General features: G+C 43.7%; 1 protein-coding gene across 3 annotated transcripts in view; it reads right to left on the bottom strand.

Annotated features, from left to right (window-relative positions):
• Positions 1–23,803, bottom strand: part of lrch1 (leucine-rich repeats and calponin homology (CH) domain containing 1) — a 99,338-nt gene that overhangs the window by 53,692 nt on the left and 21,843 nt on the right. For all 3 annotated transcript variants that reach the window (XM_040147896.1, XM_040147898.1, XM_040147897.1), the window contains exons 2-4: positions 11,595–11,739; positions 5,241–5,367; positions 3,759–3,864 (exon numbers count right to left, since the gene is read on the bottom strand). In XM_040147896.1, the coding sequence (XP_040003830.1) occupies positions 3,759–3,864; positions 5,241–5,367; positions 11,595–11,739 (378 nt within the window). The remainder of the gene's footprint in view (positions 1–3,758; positions 3,865–5,240; positions 5,368–11,594; positions 11,740–23,803) is intronic.

Genomic DNA, 23,803 nt, shown 5'->3' with positions numbered 1-23,803 from the left:
ACTTGTTCAGCTTGAGCAAAGCTTTGGTGAGCAGGCATTTGGAGAAAGGAGATACACGGTTTTGTCGGATTGCACGGCGTACTTGTCAGGATTGCCAGATGGTAAAGGGATCGCAAACGGGATGCTTTAAATTAAAGAGCAGAGTCATCTGTGCTGATTAACAGTGATCATCATCACAGTAACTTAAATATAAGCTGGAGAAAAAAACATCAGCAAACGTCTCTTCAGTCGTCGATCTGATCGCCGATTGGCACAAGCCTTACTTTGTACCGCATTTTTGTGCTAATCCATCCAATAATTGTTAGGATATATCAATCTGGACCAACCGACCAATAGGCCCAACATTTCCATCCCCAGAGCCACGGCACTAGTGTGGTATCGCTACAGCTAAAGTGGCAAAGTGGCTCAAAAAAGTGTAAAACTTATCTGAGACAGTTTAATTTTAAAACGGTTTATGATGATATTATGATGATACACTTTGACTTTGACTCTTACTGAGAGTAACATCAACATCAACATCAACGCTGGCTGTTGGGTGGTGTTTATATATTCTGACACAAATGCAAAGTCTATTTTTTGGAAAACTAATGCTAGTAATTATTCTAGCTGTTTATCAAATGACTTGTTAACTCACAAAGGAGAGGAATGAAATAACGTCAATAAACTGCATGCAGTAGTGAAGCAAGACAGAAAAGTGCTTCTGTATTACTCTTAATTCCTGTTACATTCGTATGTTTTTTGCTATCATTGTTGTAACCGAAGCATCTCGCTGCCATTGTGATTTTTCTGGCTTCGAGGAACATTTTTCCATCAGCCCTGTAGATATGATCATCAGATTTGTGTTTGAACCTCTAACATTAGACTCCTGCCACCCCGAGCTTGGCCGACCTTTAGAAACCACTAAAAACAGTCATGGTGGTCTTATCTCAGGGGCTCTCCGGTGCTGGAATGAAGTCTGCACAAGTTCAACAAATATTAAATCAAAAACAACATCCCTCCCTTTGTCAGGGCTGCCTTCCAGTCTGCCTGTTCTAAGCCTCCCTGTCCTGTGGCATCAAACTGTTCAGCCAGATCAAAGCTCATCAATCCATCCAGGAGATGCTCATAATAGTGAGCGACAAGCACATGCCACGTTAGGAAAATACAGCAATAAATCAAGACAGTCTGAACGAATTGAGGCGCAAGGGTAGAGCTGGATGAATCATTCAGAAAACAGTCTTCAGTCATTCATCATTCTCATCGCCTATCAGCAGGCTTGACATCATGTTTATCAAACACCCACAGTTTTTTTGTTCCTGCCTCTTCACAGACAATAAAAATATATCAAATCCAGTTTCTATGTTTTCTATCTGTTTTAGAATTTAAAAAATATTTCAGTGTACAAAACATAGTAAGCCGCTGAAGTTCATCGTTCCGAAGGAAGGTGAAATGGGAGAAATATCGCAGTATGCTGACAGATGTTCTGCAGCAAATGAGGGCAAATGGGGCCTGGAAGTCTCATTCGTTATTTGGCTGGTCACACCAGACAGCAACACAGCAAATGTATTCCCCATGAAAAGGGTGGTGCTGGAGGCTTGTGACGAGTTGCAGGTAGTGCAGCGGCTATCGTCTGTTGTGGCCAGTTTTGTTAGTGGCATGATGGCCATGAAGAGGGAAGCTCCATTGGTGTTGCCTCTCAATCACCGGGGAGTTATATAAAATTTAATGGTCCAGCACGAGGTTAGTTCTGTGGAGACGGTTTGCAAATAGTCAGCGGCACAAGTTCACCCCACAGTTCAACTCTACAAAAAAGCTCTGCTTGAATTTGCTTCACTGCCACAGGCAAATACACAACAAGATATCTCTACAACTACTGGTCAGGCTACTATGTAATTTGGTATAAATATTCATTAGGATGATCTTTAATTTATCCCGCTTTGTTAACTGCCACCATCAGACCAAAAGTTCTACTTGATCAACAGTTTGGTTCATGCCAAGGTAGCTTGCAAGAAACTGTCTGGCTTTGCATTGGGTTCCCATGGATACAAATATATTCTGGTGTTGTTGGTAATTATCTTCACTTTTCCTTTAGCACGTCCAGCAGGCCACATTTCCTTCAGTTGGATGCAAGAAAAAAAAAAAAAATCACCCAATGACCTTTTCTGTAGGACGCTCTTCATGCTCTTAGACTGCTGCTAGACAGGTAGTGACCAGGTCTGTCCAGTGGCCTCCCCAACACCCGATTCAACTCACCACTAGGTGGTGTTCAGTTGACAGGTTTGCTCCTTCCCACCTGAGTGTTCACAGATACAGCCAAAGATCTGATTATATAACTACAAAGTCCACTTATATGGGCCCAGGTCAAAGTGGAGGTATACAGGAGACATCCCGATCAGATGCCTGAACCGCCTCAATTAACTCCACTCAACGCGAAGGAGCAGCAGTTCTGCTCTGAGTTCCTTCCAGATGTCTGATCTCCACACTCTGTTTCACAGGGTGAGCCCAGCTAACCTGCATACGAACCTCATTTCATGCAACAGTATCCAAGAGTTCTTTCTTTCAGTTAAGATCCAGAGATACTCAAACTTCCTTCACTATAAAGTCTTTGGTCCAACATGTTCAGGCAACCAGGTAATCACTCAAACAAGCTGCTTGCTGTGGACAGTCCCTGACTACCACAGGATTCCAACAACAAAGCACCCCATCTGATTCAGGCAAGGCAGGTGGCTTGTGCCGATCAACCTCCTCCGGATTTCTCCATGCGGGAGGTGGGAGTGCCTTATGTTCCTGATTTTTATGTTTTCCCACAAATAACCTTGTATGTTTTCTCAAGAGTCAGTGGGGCCATCAACAAACAAATTAAATGTAAGTATTACTGTACAAATTTACAGCTTTAAAATGCTTCCTTACTAGGAGTAATGATTCATATTCCTAAAACACTGGGTTCAAAATAGTTCATTTGGAAAACACAAATGATTTAAATTTTATTTAATTGAATAATGAGATTAAAATGATCATTATTTCATTATGTTGGATCCTCAACAGATCTTGATCTCACATACTGGGACCAGAGAGAGTATGTCTTATCAACTGTCAAGCCCCACTTTTCACAGTTGGTCTGGCGGTTTTCACTGGCAACCCTCCAGTCGCCAGCCTGCCTCGATCCAGCCTCAGCCCATCAACAGACAGACAGATGAGCTCCAGAGGTTTGTGGTTGTCAGTGATCTGTGTGTCGCTGACTTATTTCAGATCTTTGGGGACTGGAAGTTTCTCTTCAAACTGAGGGTTAAGTATATTTCTGGGGACTGGGTTGGGTGTGGTAGTGCACACAGAGGACTCTGTGGTCTCAAATGCATCTCCCAATCTTGTATTTAGAAGGACTGTTTCATCTCAGTGTCTAATTGCAAATCAGACGCTAACCACATTTGACTTTTCAATAACACTCAATAAAAGTAACAGCAGTGTCTAAAATTGTCTTCTTTAAGTGCACAGCCCTCCTCTGTAAAATACAGCGGTAAGGTGGGATGATCAGAAAAACACAAATTATAAGGGTTTGTTTGATCCAAATTCCACCAAAAGAAAACATAAATAATAGTTTGGTCTAAATTACACTCTGAAAGTACACAAAAGGTTTTCTAACCAAATCTCGCCAACTTTTAGGACATGAGAAGAACCGTCTGCGCTGTCGGAAGAATCACCCTTGCACGCAAGGCAACACATAAACAATCGTTTGGGCTGAATGTAACTCCTAGAAAAATGCACGTCTTTCACAAACTTACCTTCTGGCAGGACGCAGAGAAGGTTTCGGCGTACATTTAGTTCTCGCAGGGCTTTGAGTCTGCCGATGTGACGAGGAAGAGCTGTGATCTCATTGCAGCTGATGTCCTGCAGAGGGAAAAACGACAACACAACTCACGACACAACTTTCAAAGCTTTAGGTTCCATTTCATTTTATTACAGCCCAACGCAACACTTTTGTTGAAATGTGATTCTAGTGAAAATTACACTTAAGTTTGATAAAACACCAGGTTTCATTTATGTTCCATGAAGTCTACTGGCTTCGCAGAGAGCAATGGTGTTGCCTAACAGCTTTCCAACCTGACAGCACACAGTCTGCAGAGTCTGAGTCTGCATATTGAATTAACTGAAAATTTGCAGTTCATCACTGTCAGAAAACATGTGTTGGTAGCTTTCAAACATTTCCTCATTTGATTATTTCAGTCCAGTGCGGGGGTGAATGAGAAAATGATCTTCTATTACAGTACATGTCATTTTTCTATCGGGATATCAATATATATCATGACATAGAACATTTCTGGCAAGTTCAACTGAGAAACACCTAATTGAAAAAAATAATCACAGAATAGAAGTGTTTTTGAGTAATCTGATGACAAATGATCACTTTAACGTAAAAAACCTGTAAATCCAATTCTGCCGTTAATCAGTCCTGTTCAATAATTTCCAGCATTACCAGCAATGATCAAACACACCCAGAGAGCACAGGGAGAGATTTCTTGGTTGAAACACTACAGCAAAATCTGACTGTATACTGGCGTTAAGCATCATATGACAAGAAAAACCTGCTTTTAAATTCCGTCTGAACCATGTGTGCTACATTTAAGGCTCATTGCTCTCAGTGTACAGTTTAAAAGAAAAAAAAAGGATAAAAAAACTATAAATAATCTTTGAAAAAGGATGAAAAGTAAAATATAAAGCACAGTTCGGGGTGAAAGCTGGATGTAAAAAAAGAATTTTCAGTGCCAATATTTTCTCACCGTCAGTGAATGGTACATTGTTGAAGTGGTAAAAGTGTAGTTTCAACCAGGAAACATAAAGACAGTAAACGGCCAACATAGTGAGGGACCTAGACCTGATTTAATGCTGGTGAAAAGCTGGCGGTTGAAACGGGACAAAATGTTGATGAAAAGTTTAGATTTTTTAGATCGTAACTTGTATTTCAATTCAATGACTGTATTTCACCGTATTCTACAATGTTGTATTTCTCGGCAAAAGCATTTAAAAGTGAAATCCTTCCCTTGATCAAAATGTTACGGCGCTGGTTCACATCGGCGGGATACCGCCGTGGTAACGGTGGCTTGTTTACTTCCACCTTCAACATCGATTCGTCTATACAATCAGTAACACACGGACAAAAACATACACTCACCCAGTACACACACGTACACTCCGAATACAAACACAAAAACATGACAGACAGCTCTACCACACACATGCATGATGTACAGTGTAAAGAGCCTCACCAGCTCCATGAGGTTGTGCAGCTGTCTGATGTTCTCTGGCAGGCTGACCAGCTTGTTGTTGCTGGCGTTGAGGACTCTCAGAGGTAAACCACACAGACAGGCCGGCAGAGAGCCCAGCTGGTTACGACTGCAACACAAACACACGCACCACTCGCTCATTCATGTGGAGAAATCAAGGAACAGCCGTCATCAGAAGCCACGTGACTGTATTAGTATGGCGCTGCTCATACAGGAAATGTAGCTCAAAGTGCTTTACATCAAGAGAAAACAAGTACAAAGCCATTTTTTTCCACTTTTCATCAAGGAATTCGGAGTACAGGTGTAAAACTAGCTGCCTGGCTCAGTGCTGATACATGTGCATAAACAATTTAACAAGACAACAAACAAAACATCGTTTCACATCGTAAGTGGAAAGCGACGAGTGAGAAGACGCAGAACGAGCTCTTCGCACTGAATATTTTAACACCACATCTTCCAACGCAGCATTGGCTCTAAATGTGGAGACGTGAACAGTGAACGCACGGGCTCCAGGACGTCATTCCACATTCACACTCGCATGTTGTTTACTGCTGCTGGTCTGGTACCATGCGAGCAACAGAAGCCCCCATGAGAAAAAAAAACACTGATCTCAGATGAACACCTCCCTTGTCCTCCATGTCTGTAGGTCCATACATTACTCTATAAAATGTCAGGGTGGTGTCTTGGAATTGCTCGTTTCGTCCAGTGAGCAGTTTAAAATTTACAGTCACATAATTCTCACATTATGTGACTGTAAATTCTCCCATTTGACAAACTGGAACCAGCAATTTCTGAGCATTTTTGCTTTTAAAATGACTTTAACGATTAATCGATCATCCAAATAGCTGCCGATTCATTTTCTGTCGATCAACTAACCGCTTAATCGAATAATCGTTTCACCACCGCAGATTTGTGGTGGTGAAACTTCGGTACAAACGTGTCATGACACGAGCACCAAAGTGGCGTAAATGCAGGACAAATAGAAGAAGCAGGACCTTTACAGTGACTTGTCCCACTGTATATTACCGATGTCTGCACCTATTTTCTCTTGACTCATCACCTCAGCTACATGTGAACGCTTGGAGCCTGTTGCTTCCTCTATCAGAGACGCACATCTGAACTTTGCACTACGGCAGCGGAAGGGCAGGAAGTAAAATGCCCGTAAAATGATGCTGATATTAAGTGAGGGGTTATTCCGTTTTTGGAGAGCTCCTTCATTGGTCCGAGCTGCTTTGTCCTGGCCCACGTATTGACTAGCATGATGTACCATCCCTGGGCTTCTGCGGTTTCCTCTCTGTTAGAACAATACCAGACTCAGTGTTTACAAGGAGTCTTTCCTTTACTTCTTTTCATCTTCACTAAATACTTGGAGATAAATTCATACCAATTTACTGAGCCATGTCCATGTCCGGAGCGGTTCTTCTTGGGCGAAAAATCACTTGAATGTCACTTCATTTTTTTTTGTCCTACTTATGCCTGTAAAACACTTTGGCCATAAATAAATAAATCTGACCGAGAAAAGCAAACCAAACAGCGTCTTTAATCTGTGACCAGGAAAACGGACGTAAAAGCACACGGACTGTGCATGATACACACCGACACTGCACAGATGCACTGCACACAACACACATTTTTACCACAAGACTGTGAAACTCCCTCTGACTCAGCTCTGAAAATAACATTCAGGAAACATAAGTGAGTTTATCCAGCTGTTCACACACACACACACACACACACACACACACACACACAGACAATAGAAAATAGGAAATACATTCTCTTATGTTTAAGAAGCTTCAGAGATTCAACAAAGTATGTGATCTCTTCTGTAAACTGCGTGTTTGTGCTACGAGTAGCCACAGTGACGAAAACTGCACAACTACAAAACCACAACTCTGAGTTTAAGTCTGTTAAAGCAGCAACATTTTCTCCGTTATTTCTTTGTTTCACTTTCATTTCTGTTTTCATATTTAAGTTTCTAGAAGAGTCTACAGCCACGGCTAGCAGCTTATTTTCCTTTTTGGTGGAATGCACACGGTCTCCACTATTCTAATCATGCAGTCCTTCCTAGTTATTTCCTACGTTTCCCAGGAAACATTTCCCATTCATTGGAGTTGTTAGATTCACAGGAAGTCTGGGGGGCGTCAGACGTTTGACTGTCAGCATGTCCAACAGCTCCAAACTTTCGCCGGAAAAGGTGTCCTGAGGTGTCATTCAGGATGTTTCCATCCCAATTTAGCAAACACTTTAACAAAATGTCCAAAAAATGGGAAAAGAAAACTCCAGTTAATGCATGTTGGTTCCACGTGTTGATGTGAGGAAGGTTCCAGTCTCCTCATCGCTCCACACTGACCTCGTCACCCGTCACTTCACTGGAGGCGACGCGTGACATTTAAGTCTCAAGCTTCATCTGCTTCTTGAGTTATATGTAAATCATTTGGTTTTTATTTCAAAAAACATTAATTAGGTGGACGTAAACACACTCAATGAGCATTTATAATGGCCGTGTGTCCGTCGGTCCACCGTTCTGGCCCAGGCTGAAATATCTCAACCACTTTTGGATGGTCGTGAAACTTGGCTGAAACATTCATGGTTCCCAGAGGATGAACCCATCGTCTCTGGTGATCGTCTGACGCTTCCTCTCGCGCCACCATGAGGTCAAGTTGTGGTCTGGACCGTCTCACATCCAGAGCGTAATATAATGTAACGTTATAATTGACCAAAGTGAATCATCTCAACTGGAACAAATAGCGCTGATGAATATTTATATATGTGAACAATTTCAACTCGACTAAAATGAATCGAAATGAAAACCCACAGAAAAAAACTTCTCTGTTTCAGATGTGACATTGAGCTGTTGGACTTTAAAGACGCTAAAAATAAAACTGCATTATTCTTGGAGAGGAAGGCAGAGCGTCCTTCCTGTTCTGACAGGACGGAGCGTGTGTGTGTGTGTGTGTGTGTGTGTGTGCGTGCGCACTCACATGCGTGTATCACAGCTTAAAATTCAAATGGAATTAGCCTTCGTTTCTGTGGGGCAATATAAAGATGTGCTGTCGACAGTCCTCAGGAATATCAGACATCACACTCTCACACACACACACACACACACACACACACGCACACACACACGCACACACCCTCCTGTGATCATGTGTTTCATGCATTTAAATTGTTCTCCTGCCCACTCTGCATTTAAAACCCTAATTAAATTGATCCCTCATTAAATTACTAATTTACTGTGTGATAGCACCATGAGAGCATGAAACACAGGGTGTGTGTCTGTGTGTGTGTTAACATCAGATGTGCCTGTGCCGGGTGACTGCGTGTTTACTCATACTGATGAACCCTGCTGTCGGTGTGTATCAGGTTTATCACAACTGATTCATTATCAGTTGACTGCAGGTGTGACGTTGAGCAGCAGAGAGGAAAAAAACTGATACGCTGAAGAGAAAAATACGACGGTTGAAGAAAACTATTTTTATCTTCTTCTCTTAAAAATGAAGTCAGAGACCTATCTTTGATATTTGGCTTTTAGTTTGGGTTACTCCAACCTTGTCAGTGATTAATGTTTATCATTTTTTACTTATGGTTTTAGTTTATTTTCATGCCTATTTTTTGGCCAAACTCTGTTTTTAATCGGGCTTTGTGAGGCACTGGGGGACGCATCGTACAAATAAAGTTAAAGTCTTCCTAGAACTTAGATTCATTACTTCCTGTTAAGATTGTGTTTACGGCTGCAGCTTGTGATCATTTTATCAATCGATTTCCAGATGATGAAGAAATCTGAGAAAAAAAAATTCACTTAAATGTTTTATTGTTTCAGTCCAAAACCCCAAGATATTCATTTTACGATATAAAGGAGAGAAAAGCAGAAACTCTTCACGCTGGAGAAACTGGAACCAGAGAACATTAAATGTCAATAGGGCTGCAACAGATAATTGCTTTCCATTATCAATCGATCTGCCAATCATTTTCTCAATGAATTGATTAGTAGTTTGGTCAGAAAATGCCAATCACTATTTCCTGAAGCACAAGGCGATGTCTTCAAATGTCCTGTTCTGTCCAAACAACAGTCCTAAACCCGAAGATATTTAATTGAAAATGATATGAAACACAGCTCAGCGGCTGGAATCAGACAATATTTGCTGTTTCAGTTTTGTTTGGTGACTTTAACAAATATTCAATCATCAAAATAGTTGCTGGTTAATTTTGATTGGTTCATGGTTTCAACTCTAGATATTAACATTAGTACATCGTTAGAGAAAGTGAGCTAGCATCACAACACACACCGTATAAACGAGGCAGTGCCGTCCCCACTGGCCATTAAAAACAGATCCGAGTCAGAAGAATGCTTTGGCCCTCGTTCACCTGCAGAGTGACGGCGCAGACGGAGGTGACAGACCGGAGACAGCGGGGAACACCTTGAACCCTAAACTCCGTCTGACAGAGTACAGCACCAGGTGTGTGTGTGTGTGTGTGTGTGTGTGTGTCAAGTCTATAACTAACAGTGTCCTGAACGCCAGCTGTGTGTGCTGACACTTGGCGAGCTTTGCAGTTCACCCTGCAGCATCGTTGAGAGATCAAACACACACACACACACACACAGCCGTGACCTCCACCGACAGCACAGCAGTGGTGAAAAGAGGACACACACACACACACACATCTGCAGTGACTCATGCAGTAGTACAGCGGCTCAGACGGGCAGAACAGTAGAAGCGCTGCGACCGTAAGCCGACACACAATAACAGAGTCCGCTCACATTAAAGGACAATAACACTGTTTTATTTTTGCTTCGTCACTCTGATTCAGTCTGATGCTGCTTTCAGAGCGTGGATGTACCGATGTGACAGCAGCCACACACACACACACACACACACACACAAAGTAAACACCTCACCGCTACAACAACGTGGACGACTGATACACCCTCAGATTAAAGGCTAATTCTGGCTTTTTGCAACTTGGGTCTTATCGTCATAGTTCTCACACTGTTCTCACTACGTTCATTCAAATTACTTAAATTAGACTCCGGCTGTAATAAACAAAAATATCTTTTAACTGTGATTCTTTGGCTTGACCGGTTTCTGATGTGCACCCGTTCAAAGCAGATTTCCCTCTGAGGACAGATCGCTGTTCTTTCGCTCGGTGTGTCTGAACCTCCATTAGCTGTATCTCTCCATTCTGGGTTGGATTGCGACAGTGACTGGTTTTACCGGGGCTGTGACTAACTATCATTTTCATTCCCAATTAATCTGCTGATTTTGTGGTTGTTCAACCGATGAGTTGTTGGTAACACTTTATAGCGTTAAATGATCTCTCGAGAAGCTTCCGGGGAAGAAGCACTGATTACAGGTACAACACAGAGTGATCCGTTGATGCACTTCCACTTATTTTTGAATCCTAACCCAGCACAAGCTTGACACTTTCATTCAGAGGAAAGGGGGTGAGCCAAACATGCAGAATGTGGAATGTGTCTACAAACAAACAACCCAGCGTCAATGGAGAATGAAGTTCCCCATAATAAATGAATGAGTAATAAATGTTCACTGTGGTTTAAAGGGAGCGATATCTTTCACGTGAATTCATTTGGAAGGCAATAATAAACTCATCACAACTAAGTGAACTAACTAAAATAACAGTCTCAGAAAAGTGTCTCCATTTTACCTGTAATTAAAAACCAAAATACATGGTTCTTTTCAGGCAACTTAAAATAAATTGTTAGGAAATAACCGACCTGTAAATCTAAGTCCAAGGTGAAAGTTTTCTTCAGTCAAGTCCGAAACCCACAGTTTTGTTCAGTTTAAAATGACAGCGACGCCTCTCACTGAGAAGCTGGAACCAGAGAAACGTTTGGCCTTTTCTCCACTTTCTTTACTTTAATGAAACTGATTTGAGAACTGGTCTGTTCTCAGCCTAAAGTGAGGATTACAATCATTCCACAACCTTATATTTCATTGATTGTGTTCCGTGGAAGTTTTTAGAGCTGTGCGTGAAGAAACAGTAATTTTGGAGCCCATGGTTGAGGCTGATTCAACAGAGTTCTGACTAATTTCTTGAGTGAAGCATAGAGATGATTAACACTACCGGGCAACAGATTAGTCATAGAAGTAAAACAATCTTACTGGCAAAGTTTAGAAAGTACTGTTTCAGAGATAATGAACAGGCTGGGATCGCAGCTGCTTCGCACCCAGAATGCAACACCAACTTAAAGTACCCAACTTCTCTGTGGTACAGCAGAGGCAGAGTGGAGAAAACCAGACCGGTCTAGGTCGTCACACCGTATGACAGCAGTGAGACCGAGCGCGAGTGTGTGTGTGTGTGTGTGTCTACCTGAGGTTTAAGGAGGTGAGCGACTGCAGGCCGATGATGCTGTCGGGGATGGTCCTGATGCAGTTGTGATACAGGTTTAGTGTTTCCAAGGCAACCAGGTGGCAGACCTCTGAGGGGACGTCGGTCAGTCGGTTCTTTGACAGGTCTGCAGAGAGAAAACAGAGAAAATGAAGTATAGAAATACGTCTGCTTGAGCAAAACTAGTTCCTAAAAGTAAAGATAGAAACGGTAGGTTCAGCGGTTTTGAATATCTCATTATTCAAAGCCTCAAACAAACCATCCAGGTGTGTTAACCACACCTTTGCTGTGTACTGGGACTGGCGCTTTTTCAAAAGTTCCAATGAATGGAGCCCATACGGTGTGAGGTGAGGCCTCAGATTCGTTGTGGTTGTAGATTGAGGCAGCTGCTCTCAACAAAGCCAGAAAACAGCCTCATCTTTTAGGGTAAGTTTACCATCCACTGGTCTCTGGGGTTGTGCGACCCCGGAGCTGTCAACGATGACACGATACGATTCCTGTTTGGTTCTGATGCCACTGATTAGCCATTGCTACGTTTCTATGGAAAAGCGGTAATTCAACATGTCAATCTTTGACTAAATTCTGTGATCTGACCATTTCTTTCAAGGAAAACTGCAACCAAATTAAGAAAAATACCTGCTGAAGTGAAAACTTTTGACTGATGTAATTCATAATAGTAGAAGTTACTGCACTGGTTATCAGTTGGATTTGCCATATTCTGACATATATATATATATATATATATATATATATATATATATATATATATTATCTATACATACATATATATAAAAATATATATATATGTATATGTAGATGGCAGTTTATTAGGAACAAATGGCTAAAACTAACGCAGACTAATCCAACCGTCCTGCAATAAATCCTCATACATGAAGGTTATAACGCTCAGTTGGTGTTGAAACTGATTTAGATTATATAAATAGGGCTGAAAATAACAGAAAAACACAATGTAGTTCAACAGCAACAAACACTACATCCTCCAAAATGATCACACAGTTGAATCAACACCTCTGAAGCAGTTTCAACACAAACTGAACATTATAATCTTCATGAAGGAGGATTTATTCAAAGACTGCTGTAGTAGATCTGTTAGTTTTAGCCACGTGTACCTAATAAACTGATTACTAAGTGTATTTCACTGTGGGGGTCATAAGATTGTTCATATCGTAGACAGTGTGAAATGAATTGACAGTCAAAATCAAGCACCACTTTCTACATTTGGCACCACAGCGCGACTGTCGTCAGACTCACGGAAGTCAGCACTTGGCAGAGAGGCAGAGGTCAGACGCTCAACGCCAGGGGCGGTGACGTCACGTCCTGCTGTAGCTCCGCAACAACAGTTTCATCTTGGGATATCAGCAGTAGCCAAATAAGGCCAATTCTTACACATTGTTCTGCTGAGGCTCAACTCAAACCCTTGAAAACACATTTAGCTTTGTTAACGGAGCGAGAACAGAACAAGAGTTCATTTCCTCAGGTGGCAGCAATCACGGAAAGTTGTGGGTGTTTTTGTATTCGGTGTTGAGACTCACGTCGTACAATTAGAATCCAACGAGGTTTGATGAGCAAAAAACACGTCTCGCATGATGAATCTTGTCTATTGTTGCTTATCTGCCATCTTCTCGTTCCGGAGTCACGAGGAAACACGAGGAGCCGCATCGGTCAGCGTCTGCCTAGAATAACCTGTGCTGTGGCTGGTACAGTTCTCCTGGAGGAACAGCCAGACTTTCAATGCATCTCGTCGCCCATCAAAGAAACGGACAACCGCCTCGCTGGACGTGGCCGCAGACCGCCACCAGCTTCCGATCAAATATCAACATTAAAACTGCTTTGCCCTGAGGAGGAAGACTGGAAAAAACACCGACTGTATCTGTTGGAATATCTGGATTCAGATGAGAAGATGGATGTTAGGTCCATCTGTGTGTCCAGTGCAGAGGTACATCCAGGACATTTGTAGCCAAGCTGAGCACAAACACCGGAGGTGAGTAGGAAACTGCACATCTCCAAAGAACCAGCCACGGCCGCAACGTGAAATGTTCAGGGAAGATATAGAGTTGTGAGGTGATTTTCCATTCTCTGTATTCCCATTTTTAATTTTTTTTCTTTTGACAATATGCTCATAAATAAAATTAAAAAAAGGACTCCCCCAGATAATGTAACAACCCTGTAGGTTTATGTTCTGGACGCCAGTTTTAACGATTTCAACCCTGAAACAAGGCCGTCACTTTGGCGTGGTGGATGGGTCTACATACTAAGACCCCCACCAGCCTCTGCCACCGTTGCTATGGAGAAGAGGCCAGTCAGAGACACAAATCAGAGACAGCTCCGGGTTCGAAACGTCAAACGTCACGTCGTCATAGTTACTGAAGTCCTCGTTTCTTGCCAAAATGCACCTTGGGAGTTGTTGTCCACAGGCCTGTACCTGACTTTTTATCGTTTTTATTTTGTTTTTCATGGCAATGACAGCTGCGTTTCGGTTTATAACGTCCAGTCGTACAAAACGCACTGAAAAATCTCACGTCCACGTGTTTGATACAGGCCACAGACACACATTTGTTCTACTAAAATTAGCCAAATATGTGAAACCGACTTTTAGGAAGAAGTCAGTGGTTGGAGACGAAACTGGTGCAAGCACATTCTTTGGAACCTGTTGAATAAACAAAATAAACATGTAAACCCGACAGCTTTGGAGCCGGTGGAAGTTGGGGTTTTTCTCTTCTGATGGAGCAGTGCTTCCAGTGTTTGTGCTAAGCTCAACGCATCCCGGATCATCATATCAGCTGACATCCAAAAAACAAACACTGTGCGTCAATGACCAATTATTTTCACTATTAATTAGGGCGATGATTATTTTTATTTATACCAATTGAATCATTCAGTGTATAAAAGCAAAAAATACAAATCCGAATTTCCCAGATCCCAGTGACCAAAGACCAAATGACCGTTTGTGCCTGATCAACAGTCCAGAAGCCCGAGTGATGTGAAACTGAACAAATCCTCCTGTTGGAGAAATGTCGCTTTGACTATCTGGTGATCAACTGGTCACATACTCGGCTGGTTGCCTCTGAACTGCGTTTGCACTGTAACTGGTGGATTATGTGACACCGGGGACCAAACTGTGAGCCCACTGAGCTCTACGCAAACCTGACTGTGCGTTCCTGACGGTAAACAGTGAACCGTGGACATTCGATCGTGGCTGGAGCTGAGCATCAACAGCACAGGCAGCATTGCATCATGGGTCACAGAGTCACAGGAAGTGCTATTTAAAACTGTTTGGTTGAGAAACAAAGAACCAGTCAGTCCTGCTTTTATCCTCTGAGCAAACAGCAGCAGTCTGACTCAACTATTGGCTGCAAACACACTGCTGTGTGTGCCTGTGTGTGTGTGTGTGTGTGTGTGTGTGTGTCTGTGTTTGTGACCACTTCCAACACCATCATGTCACTTTAACCTCTTAAATAATACACTGGAAATCTGCAGTGACATTTATGAAAAACACTCGTATTGCAAAACATCAGTCACACACACACACACACACACACACACACACACACACACACACACACACACAGCGTGTCTGACCGACACATTGGCATGACCAGTATTATCCCAGATCCTCTAAACTGTCCTGCCTAGCACATATCTTAGTCACACTTCTTCAAACGAGCTCATTTCCGGGATCCTTATCAAAAACGCCGGTCTATGGAACTAGGGAAGCACCAACCCATCGAATCGGGATCGGCCCCAATACCAAGCGGATCAGGTATCTGATGTCCCAGGTTCACTTGAAATGGTGAAATGTTTTCTGTTCGTTTGCTGCATTGGGCTCATTTTAATGCACCAAGCTGCTGCTGCTGCTGCTGCAAAGGCTCTGAGGCAGTTAAGCGAATCAATTACAGTTTTCCTGCCACATTCACACCTCACATGACCCACATTCTGCAAAACCTTTTCCAACTATGCCAGTTCTGCTGTTGCTGTTTGGCTTTAATCAGCCCCACCTCCACCCAGCCACCCCCCCCCCAGGGCGAGATTTCTGCTGACATCACTCTGCAGTGTTTTATTTTATTTTATGGGTTTTATTATCACTTTTTCATCATTTATTTCTGGCGTGAATGTCTCAAACTGTTCATGTTTGCACGGTCTAATGATCAGCTTGTCAGTCACCTGTAAAAAAAAAAAAAAAAAAAAAAGGAAACGCTTGGATGTGCACTCAGCTGCATGAGAGGAGCCACAGGAATAAAGTTCGATTGACTGAATCGCCCTCCCTGCGCGGGTTGTAGCGTTCGCGGCGAGGAGTGACGAGGTCAGGGCCAAGACGCCAGGCATCAACTGCGCTGCCGAGCCGATTTCCCATGTGAATTCATGTTTCTACACGAGTTGACTGGCTTCTACTCACACGTCGTTCAAGCCACTTTTAACTTTGTGCCTGAACCGGGGCATTTAAGTGCTCTTCAGAGATCAGGTTACGGCCGCTTCCTTTAATGTCACGTGAAGGAGAAGTAATCAGGGCGGGCGATTAGAGAAACCTTGCGTCTCCAGGTAGATTCCTCCTGGAGAACACAGGTTTCTCTTCTATGTATAAACTGGGTTTCTAATTAGCTTTTTATGCATCTGCATAACAAGAGGTTGCAGACAGGGAAAGTAACAGCGGAGCGGCTGGATGATGCTCGCAGTTAAAATGATTCTATCATACGTCTGACTGAAACTGAAACTACCAGAAAGTAGAAGTCAGATTACTGACCTGCTGTATGTTTACACTGTACCACTGCGCACGTCTGCGAGAAAGAGAAACCAGACGTGATCCAAGAGCTGAGCGGGGGGTGAGCATCAGTTCCCTGAGGGTCAAACACAAGCTCAAACTCAAACACACACACACACACACACACACACGCAAAAAGCAGCTCCAATCTGTCGTGTGAATAAATGACCCGCTACTGGCAGAAAAGGACAAAGTCAATATATGTCTCATTCGGTTGAACAGAAAAGTGAAATAAGACTTTTGGACCCCGCTGCAGTTTCGTGTCCATCTGCAGTTTTTTAAAAATCCTCATCAATCGTGCGAAGAGACAGTAAAGAAGTGATCGTATTGATTACATCCATACACACAGATGCCATTCAAACCTGTCCAACTGATAGTTTTGTGTTTGTGTGATTCTTGCTTTGTCCATCAGAGTTCACGTAGATGCTCACTGCTGTGACTGACCCGCTGCAGCTGCACCAAACCGGTCACTCTTCTATTGTTGTGCAACGATTCGTGCAAATGTTATGTTTGCATTTTTCATGCAAGCACAAACGTGTGCTTCAGTCCCACATCCCAAACAAAACGTCAGCGAGCTTAAAACATCAGCCACGGACGCTGCTGAAGGTGTAACAGCGTCCGCATGATTCACAATCCATTGAGGTAATAGTCATTTTTAACAGCAAACCCCGAAAAACAGGTTTCAGCAGTAAAAACCCTCCGTCGGGGAAAAAAGAACGCGCAGCAACTAGTAACGAAAACGGTACAGTGAAAATGAATCAACGAAACTGTGAAAGACTTTACAATCAGACCACAGTGAGTCAGATAAAAGCTTAAAATGACCGACTCCTGATGAGATCTGAGGAGCTTAACAGGACAAAGTGGCACATCAGTGCCTTGCCTGAGGACACATCGACAGCAGCTGCTCAGTCCAGAACTCCCAGTCCGTAGGGGATTCAAAGCAGCTAACAATGGGATTCTTCCATAACTCATCTCTTAAATCTCAAAGCGCTGACGTGTTTCAGAGGACAGGAGCTGAGTTATTGCGGGGTTTTAAGGCCAAATTCCCTCCAGCCAACTTGTTTCAACCTGCAGCATCAGACGGCAGCAGAGATAAACGGCCAAACCCGGCAGAGAGCGGCTCCTGACTGTCAGCTGCTGATGGAGACGAGCGTGCACGTGCATTTACCCTGAAACCGCCGCTGCGTACAGAGGTGGTGGTGTTAGCCGTCGGTCTGCTGCTGCAGACGTCGGTATCGCGTTTGAGAGTCCGCAGTGTGGAGCGAAACGTTTAAGAAGGAATACGTGGTGTTTTTAGACGGAGACAAACTTCCACCGAGCTCAGGTCCTCGGGTTCCATTCACGCTGCTGCTGAAACCGTCCCAGAGCTGATGTTCTGGTGCGGAACTTAAAGCAACGCTTGGAACCTCATCCCTCTTTAAGGCTGCAACTGAGATTTATTTTCTCAAACCGCTATCCGCTGCAGTCCTGTTATTCTCTGCTGCCCGGCTGTTGTAGGAATGATCACATTTTATTTTACTCACTCTCCTCAAGTTTCCCCTTCTTTTTAAATCTGAAGTGTAATGTGTGGAAACCACTTCGAACTATCTCCATCCAGAGCCACCACTGCTAGCAGGCGATGACAGGAACAGAAATTAAGTGCAATGAAAATGAGTTCTGCACTATTTTCACAAGAACACTGTTTGTTACTCAGATTAGCTCCCAACTGCAGGCCACAGATGAGGGTCAGAAGGGAAGTTAATCATCTGCGTGAGGGACAAAAAGCAGAAAGCCACACGTCCTGATGCAGGAGATACCAACACATACACCACACCCTGTGAAGCAGGCACGGAGCTTCCTGTGTTAATAACAACTCTCGCCATCTCTCGCGGAACAGGGAGTGCTCTCGTCGGGGTCATGAGGTGGATCGGTGATTTGTCAAGGGGGGACCTTCGACCGCTAGAATAGGAAAGAGAAGGAAAACGCTGGGAGGAAGGCAAAAACCCCGAATCAGCATCATTTCAGAAGCAGGTCGGCAGAAAGTCTCCTCGGTGGATTAATGTACAGTACAGTTAAATGCACACAAAGTGACTTGGATACGAGTGTGCGGAGGGAGAGACGTGTGCTAAAGATGCAGCATCTGGAGGAGAAGTTACCGTCAATGTTCGTCATAAACAAACGTTCATAAATCAGCTGAGAAATCATAGAAAACAGAGCCAGCCGTAACTACAGAACTTGCCTTAAAACTAGAATGTTTTTAAGTTTTCCTCAGTATCACAGTAATGCAGCGACAGCGGTCTGTACATCCGTGGCTACGCTGCTGACAGGAGCTGCTAAGAGCTAATTCAGCAACTCTTATTGGTCCCAATCTGACAAAACGTAGAGAAATACGGCCTAAAAAACAGGGGCTCCCTGAATCCATGGCAACATTATACTTTCTGTTCAAATCCCCAAAGCATCATGGGAACTGTAGCTCCAAAACACAGGGCATGAAAAGTAGGACAAAGAAAATAATAGGAGCAACAAAACCCATTAATATGAACTATTTTCCTGTTTTGTGCAATCAGCGTTTCCTTTGCCTGAGGAGGTGCCCACAGCATTTTGTTCACTTACATGGTTCCAGGCCTGGGTCAGTTTTGGAAATTTTCTATGCCACCGCATTGGTGCTAATACCAAAATAACACGTTCTCGGTAACTTTGGTTCGGGGGGTGATCGGGACCTTCATTCACCTAAAGTGCAGAGAGAGCCAGGCCTTTATCTCGGGAGGAAGACTCCCTGCTTTCTGATCTTCTCCCATTGAGCTAACAACAGTCATGTCATTCCACGTTGCTGTTCTGAATTTCTCTTTTTAACACAAATAGTTTTCCTGCACTAATTATTTCCAGTCTCTACCGCTTTGTTGTTTTTCCGATCCCTGTTAAGTTACCGTCCACTAACCTGCCACTTCCTGCAGGGATGCTTCACATTAAAAGCCTTTCAGTGGCTCAAAAGGGCATTATTTCTCCCGTTCTTCTTTGGCTTTTAATTTCAAGAGACCCGGAGGAAGTGTTGAATTTCGGCGTTATGGTCTCACAACAGTCAAACGACACGACAAAGTGGAAGCCGCTGGAATTAATTAGAGACTGAAAACAGCATTTGTGATAAAAGGACACTGAAAACAGAAGAGTGCTGATTCTGATGTTATACTACGGCACATTATCCTGAATATTAGTAAAGGTGTTTTTCTGCTACTTTGCTTCATTTTACAAAAATCTGACAATTACTGAGATCTGACCCAGGTGCTGTAACCCATTACATAGGCTGTTTGATATTCAAGTTACTTTGACGGCAACGGGAAACAGGAGACGCACTATTTGCGGCGTTTGTTGTATGACGACATGTGACCCACATGTCCTGAGGTTCTATTTCCCCGCCAACTTCTCGCCATAACGCTCAACTTTTCAAACGAGCGTTCACCTTGTGACCTCCGTGTCACTGGCTCAGACAAGTGAAATTTGAAGACCGACATGAAATCAAGATCTAATGCGAATGAGATAAACTGGTTTAGCTGTTTCCATAACAGCAGAAATAACAGAAGTAAAAGTTTATCGTGGTTATAAATGACAACATGTGAGCGCTTATGTGAACTGTGTGACCGCAGATTGTTGTACAAAGACTCGTACTGTACAAACACTCAGACAGAGCGAGGACTGTGGAGGCCGAGCAGCTGAGACACAAGAATGTTTCCTGCCCACTGATTAACACAGAGCTCTGTCGTCTAACAGCAGCACGGCGCGACGACGGGGAGGGCAGGTGGTAGGGCAAAGGACAGAAGGGAGGAAGGAAAGGAGGGAGGAAAATGAGAGGGGAAGTAAGGAAGGACGACGCTCACGTCAAGACAACCTGGTCGAGTTTAGACGCTTTTAATTACATGAGTGTTCGGTGTCTGAACACGGGAACGCAAGGGGCCGGGAGTCGAGTCAGCAACCCTACGACCAACGGCGTCATCAAATGCTATTTCCTGGGGGAAGAACCTGAAGGCCGATTACCTGCCGGTGCTCTGTCTCCTGTGTGTTTTAACTTCAGTGCTCGGAATATTTTCCCCTTTGAAAATGTCAACTGACAGAGACCACCTCCACCAGTCTGATTGAAATGTTACAGAAGAAGTCTGGAGAGCTTCGATGGACGTTTAGGTGCCGCCAGGTAGCGGGTCGACCTGCCCCGTGACTGAAATATGCCGATATACAGAACGCTTAACCCACGTGATCAACACTTTTCCTAAGTGTATCCCACAATTCCCCACAGTGTACTGTGCAGCTCCAGTCCAGTTGTTGTATACAGTGAGTCTTCACACCGGTTTTAGGACCCACGTGTTTCTGCTACCTGCTCTGTACGTTATTACACTTGTCATGTGGTTTGCTGGTTTAGTTTTTTGTTTTTTTACCTTTTTGGCTCCAGCTGAACCAATAAACCCTCGGAACACAAACTGCTTATAGAAAGGTTTGTACCGCGGCTGCTAACTCCTACTCCTGTCAGTAATTCGTTGCCTTTTGATTGGCTGAAGAGGCAGAGTGTGTTCCTCCTGTTATCAGAGTCTTTCCGGTCCTTATGGTCCAAATCTCAATTCTGCAGAGTCAGGTCGTCTGCTTGTGTCTGCCATTAAGGGCCCTTTAGCAAGTAAATGCTGTGTGTGCTCGTGTGTGTGCCTGTTGTAGCTGCATCCTCTGGTTGTGCAGGAAAAGGCGAGACTCCTCCCTGCAGTACAGTAATGACAGGCTTTATACCGCACACACACACACACACACACACACACACACACACACACACACACACACACACACACACACACACACACACACACACACACACACACACACACACACACAAATGATAATAGCACAAAACCAAAAGAGTAACACCACCAAAGTCTCACCCCCAGTGCAGAACAGAACCAAAAAAAAAAAAAGTGTTAAAACCTCATCGCCTCGGTTAATCTTCATCATCATCATCGTCGTTTTGAGAAAAGTTTACACATGAACATCTGCAGAAAAACAGCGAGAAGAGAGATGGAGCGAGGGATTAACAGGAGAGAGAAAGTGAGGAGAAAAGACAGAGAGTAGAGAGAATAATAAAGAGAGGAGATGAAGAGTCAGGGGTTTTACAGCTGAGCAGAAGCCTGAGTGAACACTACGGTGGCTCTGTGGTTACTGCTTCACACACACACACACACACAGAAACATAAGTACTCACACGTGTATGCTTACAGGAACACACACAAATGAAACAGCCCTTTCTCTGGCTGTTTCCTCACCGTCCGAGGTGATATTTGTCGGGGCTGTCCCCTAAATGTGGATGAGTCGATGCAAGAATGCACTTTGTTTCCTGTCGCCTCACAGTCCACGGAGCAGTGCAGGAGCGACTGTGTGGCCGAATGTAAACCTTACAAACGTGGATGAAAACCATTCTTAAAACGACTGAACCCTCAAAAGTAACTGCGACGGAGACGGAGGAAAGTGCGACTCCTTTCTGTTGGCCGCTCCGATCCTCTGGGCTCCGGCCTGCGGCTGACGGCGCCGTCGGCAGCCTGGCGGGAGAGACGCTCCGCGGTGTGGTTGGATTTCATAACCGAGCCGCGACCGAGACGCCAGCTTCCGCTTTCTCTGACCGTGTGGAAACGTGATGCTCTCATATCCCAGATGATGAGCAAAGACATTAAAACACGAGCTGCTCGGTCGAACACCTACTGTGCGGGAGAGTGAATGATATATTTCTCCTACTTCTACATAAAGTGTGATGAAGAAAATACATGAGTGTGTATAAAAGCACCCGACCAATCAGAGGACACCCTGTCGCCCAGTAAGAAGCGTTCTGGTACTTGAACGCCTCAGTTGCTGTATACGACACCTCACTCCCCTTTATCACCGTCTAAAGGTTTTTGCGGCCATTTGATAGTGAAAACAATCCAGACGGACTCTGGTTTCTCAGTGACATCTGGCCCAGAGTCTAGCTGTGGGATCAGAGTCGCTGAGCTGAACTGCCCAGGGTGTGTGTGTGTGTGTGTGTGGGGCAGGGAAGGGGGTTTCTTGCTGGTGTCCTCACCACTTGCTGACTGCAGAGGAAACAGCCGGCTCTCAGACGGGCGGAGTCGGTCCAGGATGCCGAAGGTGCCGCTGGGAGAAAATCTCGCCGCGTCAGACTGGCTTTGTGCTGGTGACCAGGATGATAATGATGCTGATGAAAACCTGCTCTGTTACAGCAGACGCTGCAGTCAGCATTCAGCTCCGATATATCAATCACCGAAGAAGCCACAACACTAAGAGACAGCTACACGTGGACTGACGCCGCTGCCAAACAACCGGTAACAGGTCAACTAATGTGACTGTACCGAGACAAATCAGGGTCAGACGTTATATCCAGTTTGAAAAAGGATGTAAATCATCAGGTGAGAGCTTAAAACTCTGTGTTGCTTTCATCTTAAACCCAGAAAAAGAAAAGCAACATAAACAGAGACTGTCTGAAATCATTAAAATATAAGGTTTATTCTTTTCAGATATTTTATTGTATGATTTATTTTCTCTTTTTGATTATTTTTATCCCGCATTCAAATTTTACATTTTTTTTCTTTATTCACATATGCATGTACATTTCTTTATTAATTAATAAAGATAATTAATAAAGCACATTTTCAATTATCCTTTTTTTCCCACTGTATATTGGATTTTTTCTGTGGAAGATTCAGAGTAACTGTTATAAAAAGTCTCTGACATTATGAGCTTAACTGCTTCTCCTATCTCCATTGTTAACCCGTAACAACTTCCAGAATCCACTGCTTCTCATAGTTAAAACGCTGCACCTACCATACATCACATCTGCCCCCATCACTTATTCCTTTTCATGATGTTTACCAGGAAAAAAATAAATGAATCCTGGGAAAATGACTATAAATATAATGTGTAATTACTGCACTGTAATTTTCTGGAGCAAATTGGTGGGTTTGCCGAGTCAGGTATATTGTAAAAGAAAGAAAGCAAGACAACAAATTAATGGAGGACGACAGGAACTGAAGTCGCCATGACGACCGTGTGAGACTTTTTGCGTGGATGTAGAGTCACATGTCTGAGCAAACCCGCATGTGTGCTGCATCAGCTGCTGCACAAATGTGTGCGTGTGCGTTTCAAGATTATCTTGGGGCAGAAAAATGCATATTTGCAGTTTGTCCAAGTGTTTCCAGTTCTAAACATAGATGCACAGTGTGTGTGTGTGTGTGTGTGTGTGTGTGTGTGCGTGCGTGAGAGCGTAGGAACGGCCTCCCACAAGAATTCTACATGACCTATTTCTCGACCCACGTCCATCTGCCACAACCTCACTCACACACACACACACACACACACATTCACAAAAAACAGCAGATTTGCTTTATAAGGTCCGTTTATGGGAGGAAAACACACACACGCA

This window comes from Xiphias gladius, chromosome 16 (assembly GCF_016859285.1).
Source record: "Xiphias gladius isolate SHS-SW01 ecotype Sanya breed wild chromosome 16, ASM1685928v1, whole genome shotgun sequence".
In the NCBI taxonomy this organism is placed as follows: Eukaryota; Metazoa; Chordata; class Actinopteri; order Istiophoriformes; family Xiphiidae; genus Xiphias; species Xiphias gladius.
This window is presented reverse-complemented; position numbering and strand designations above follow the sequence as displayed.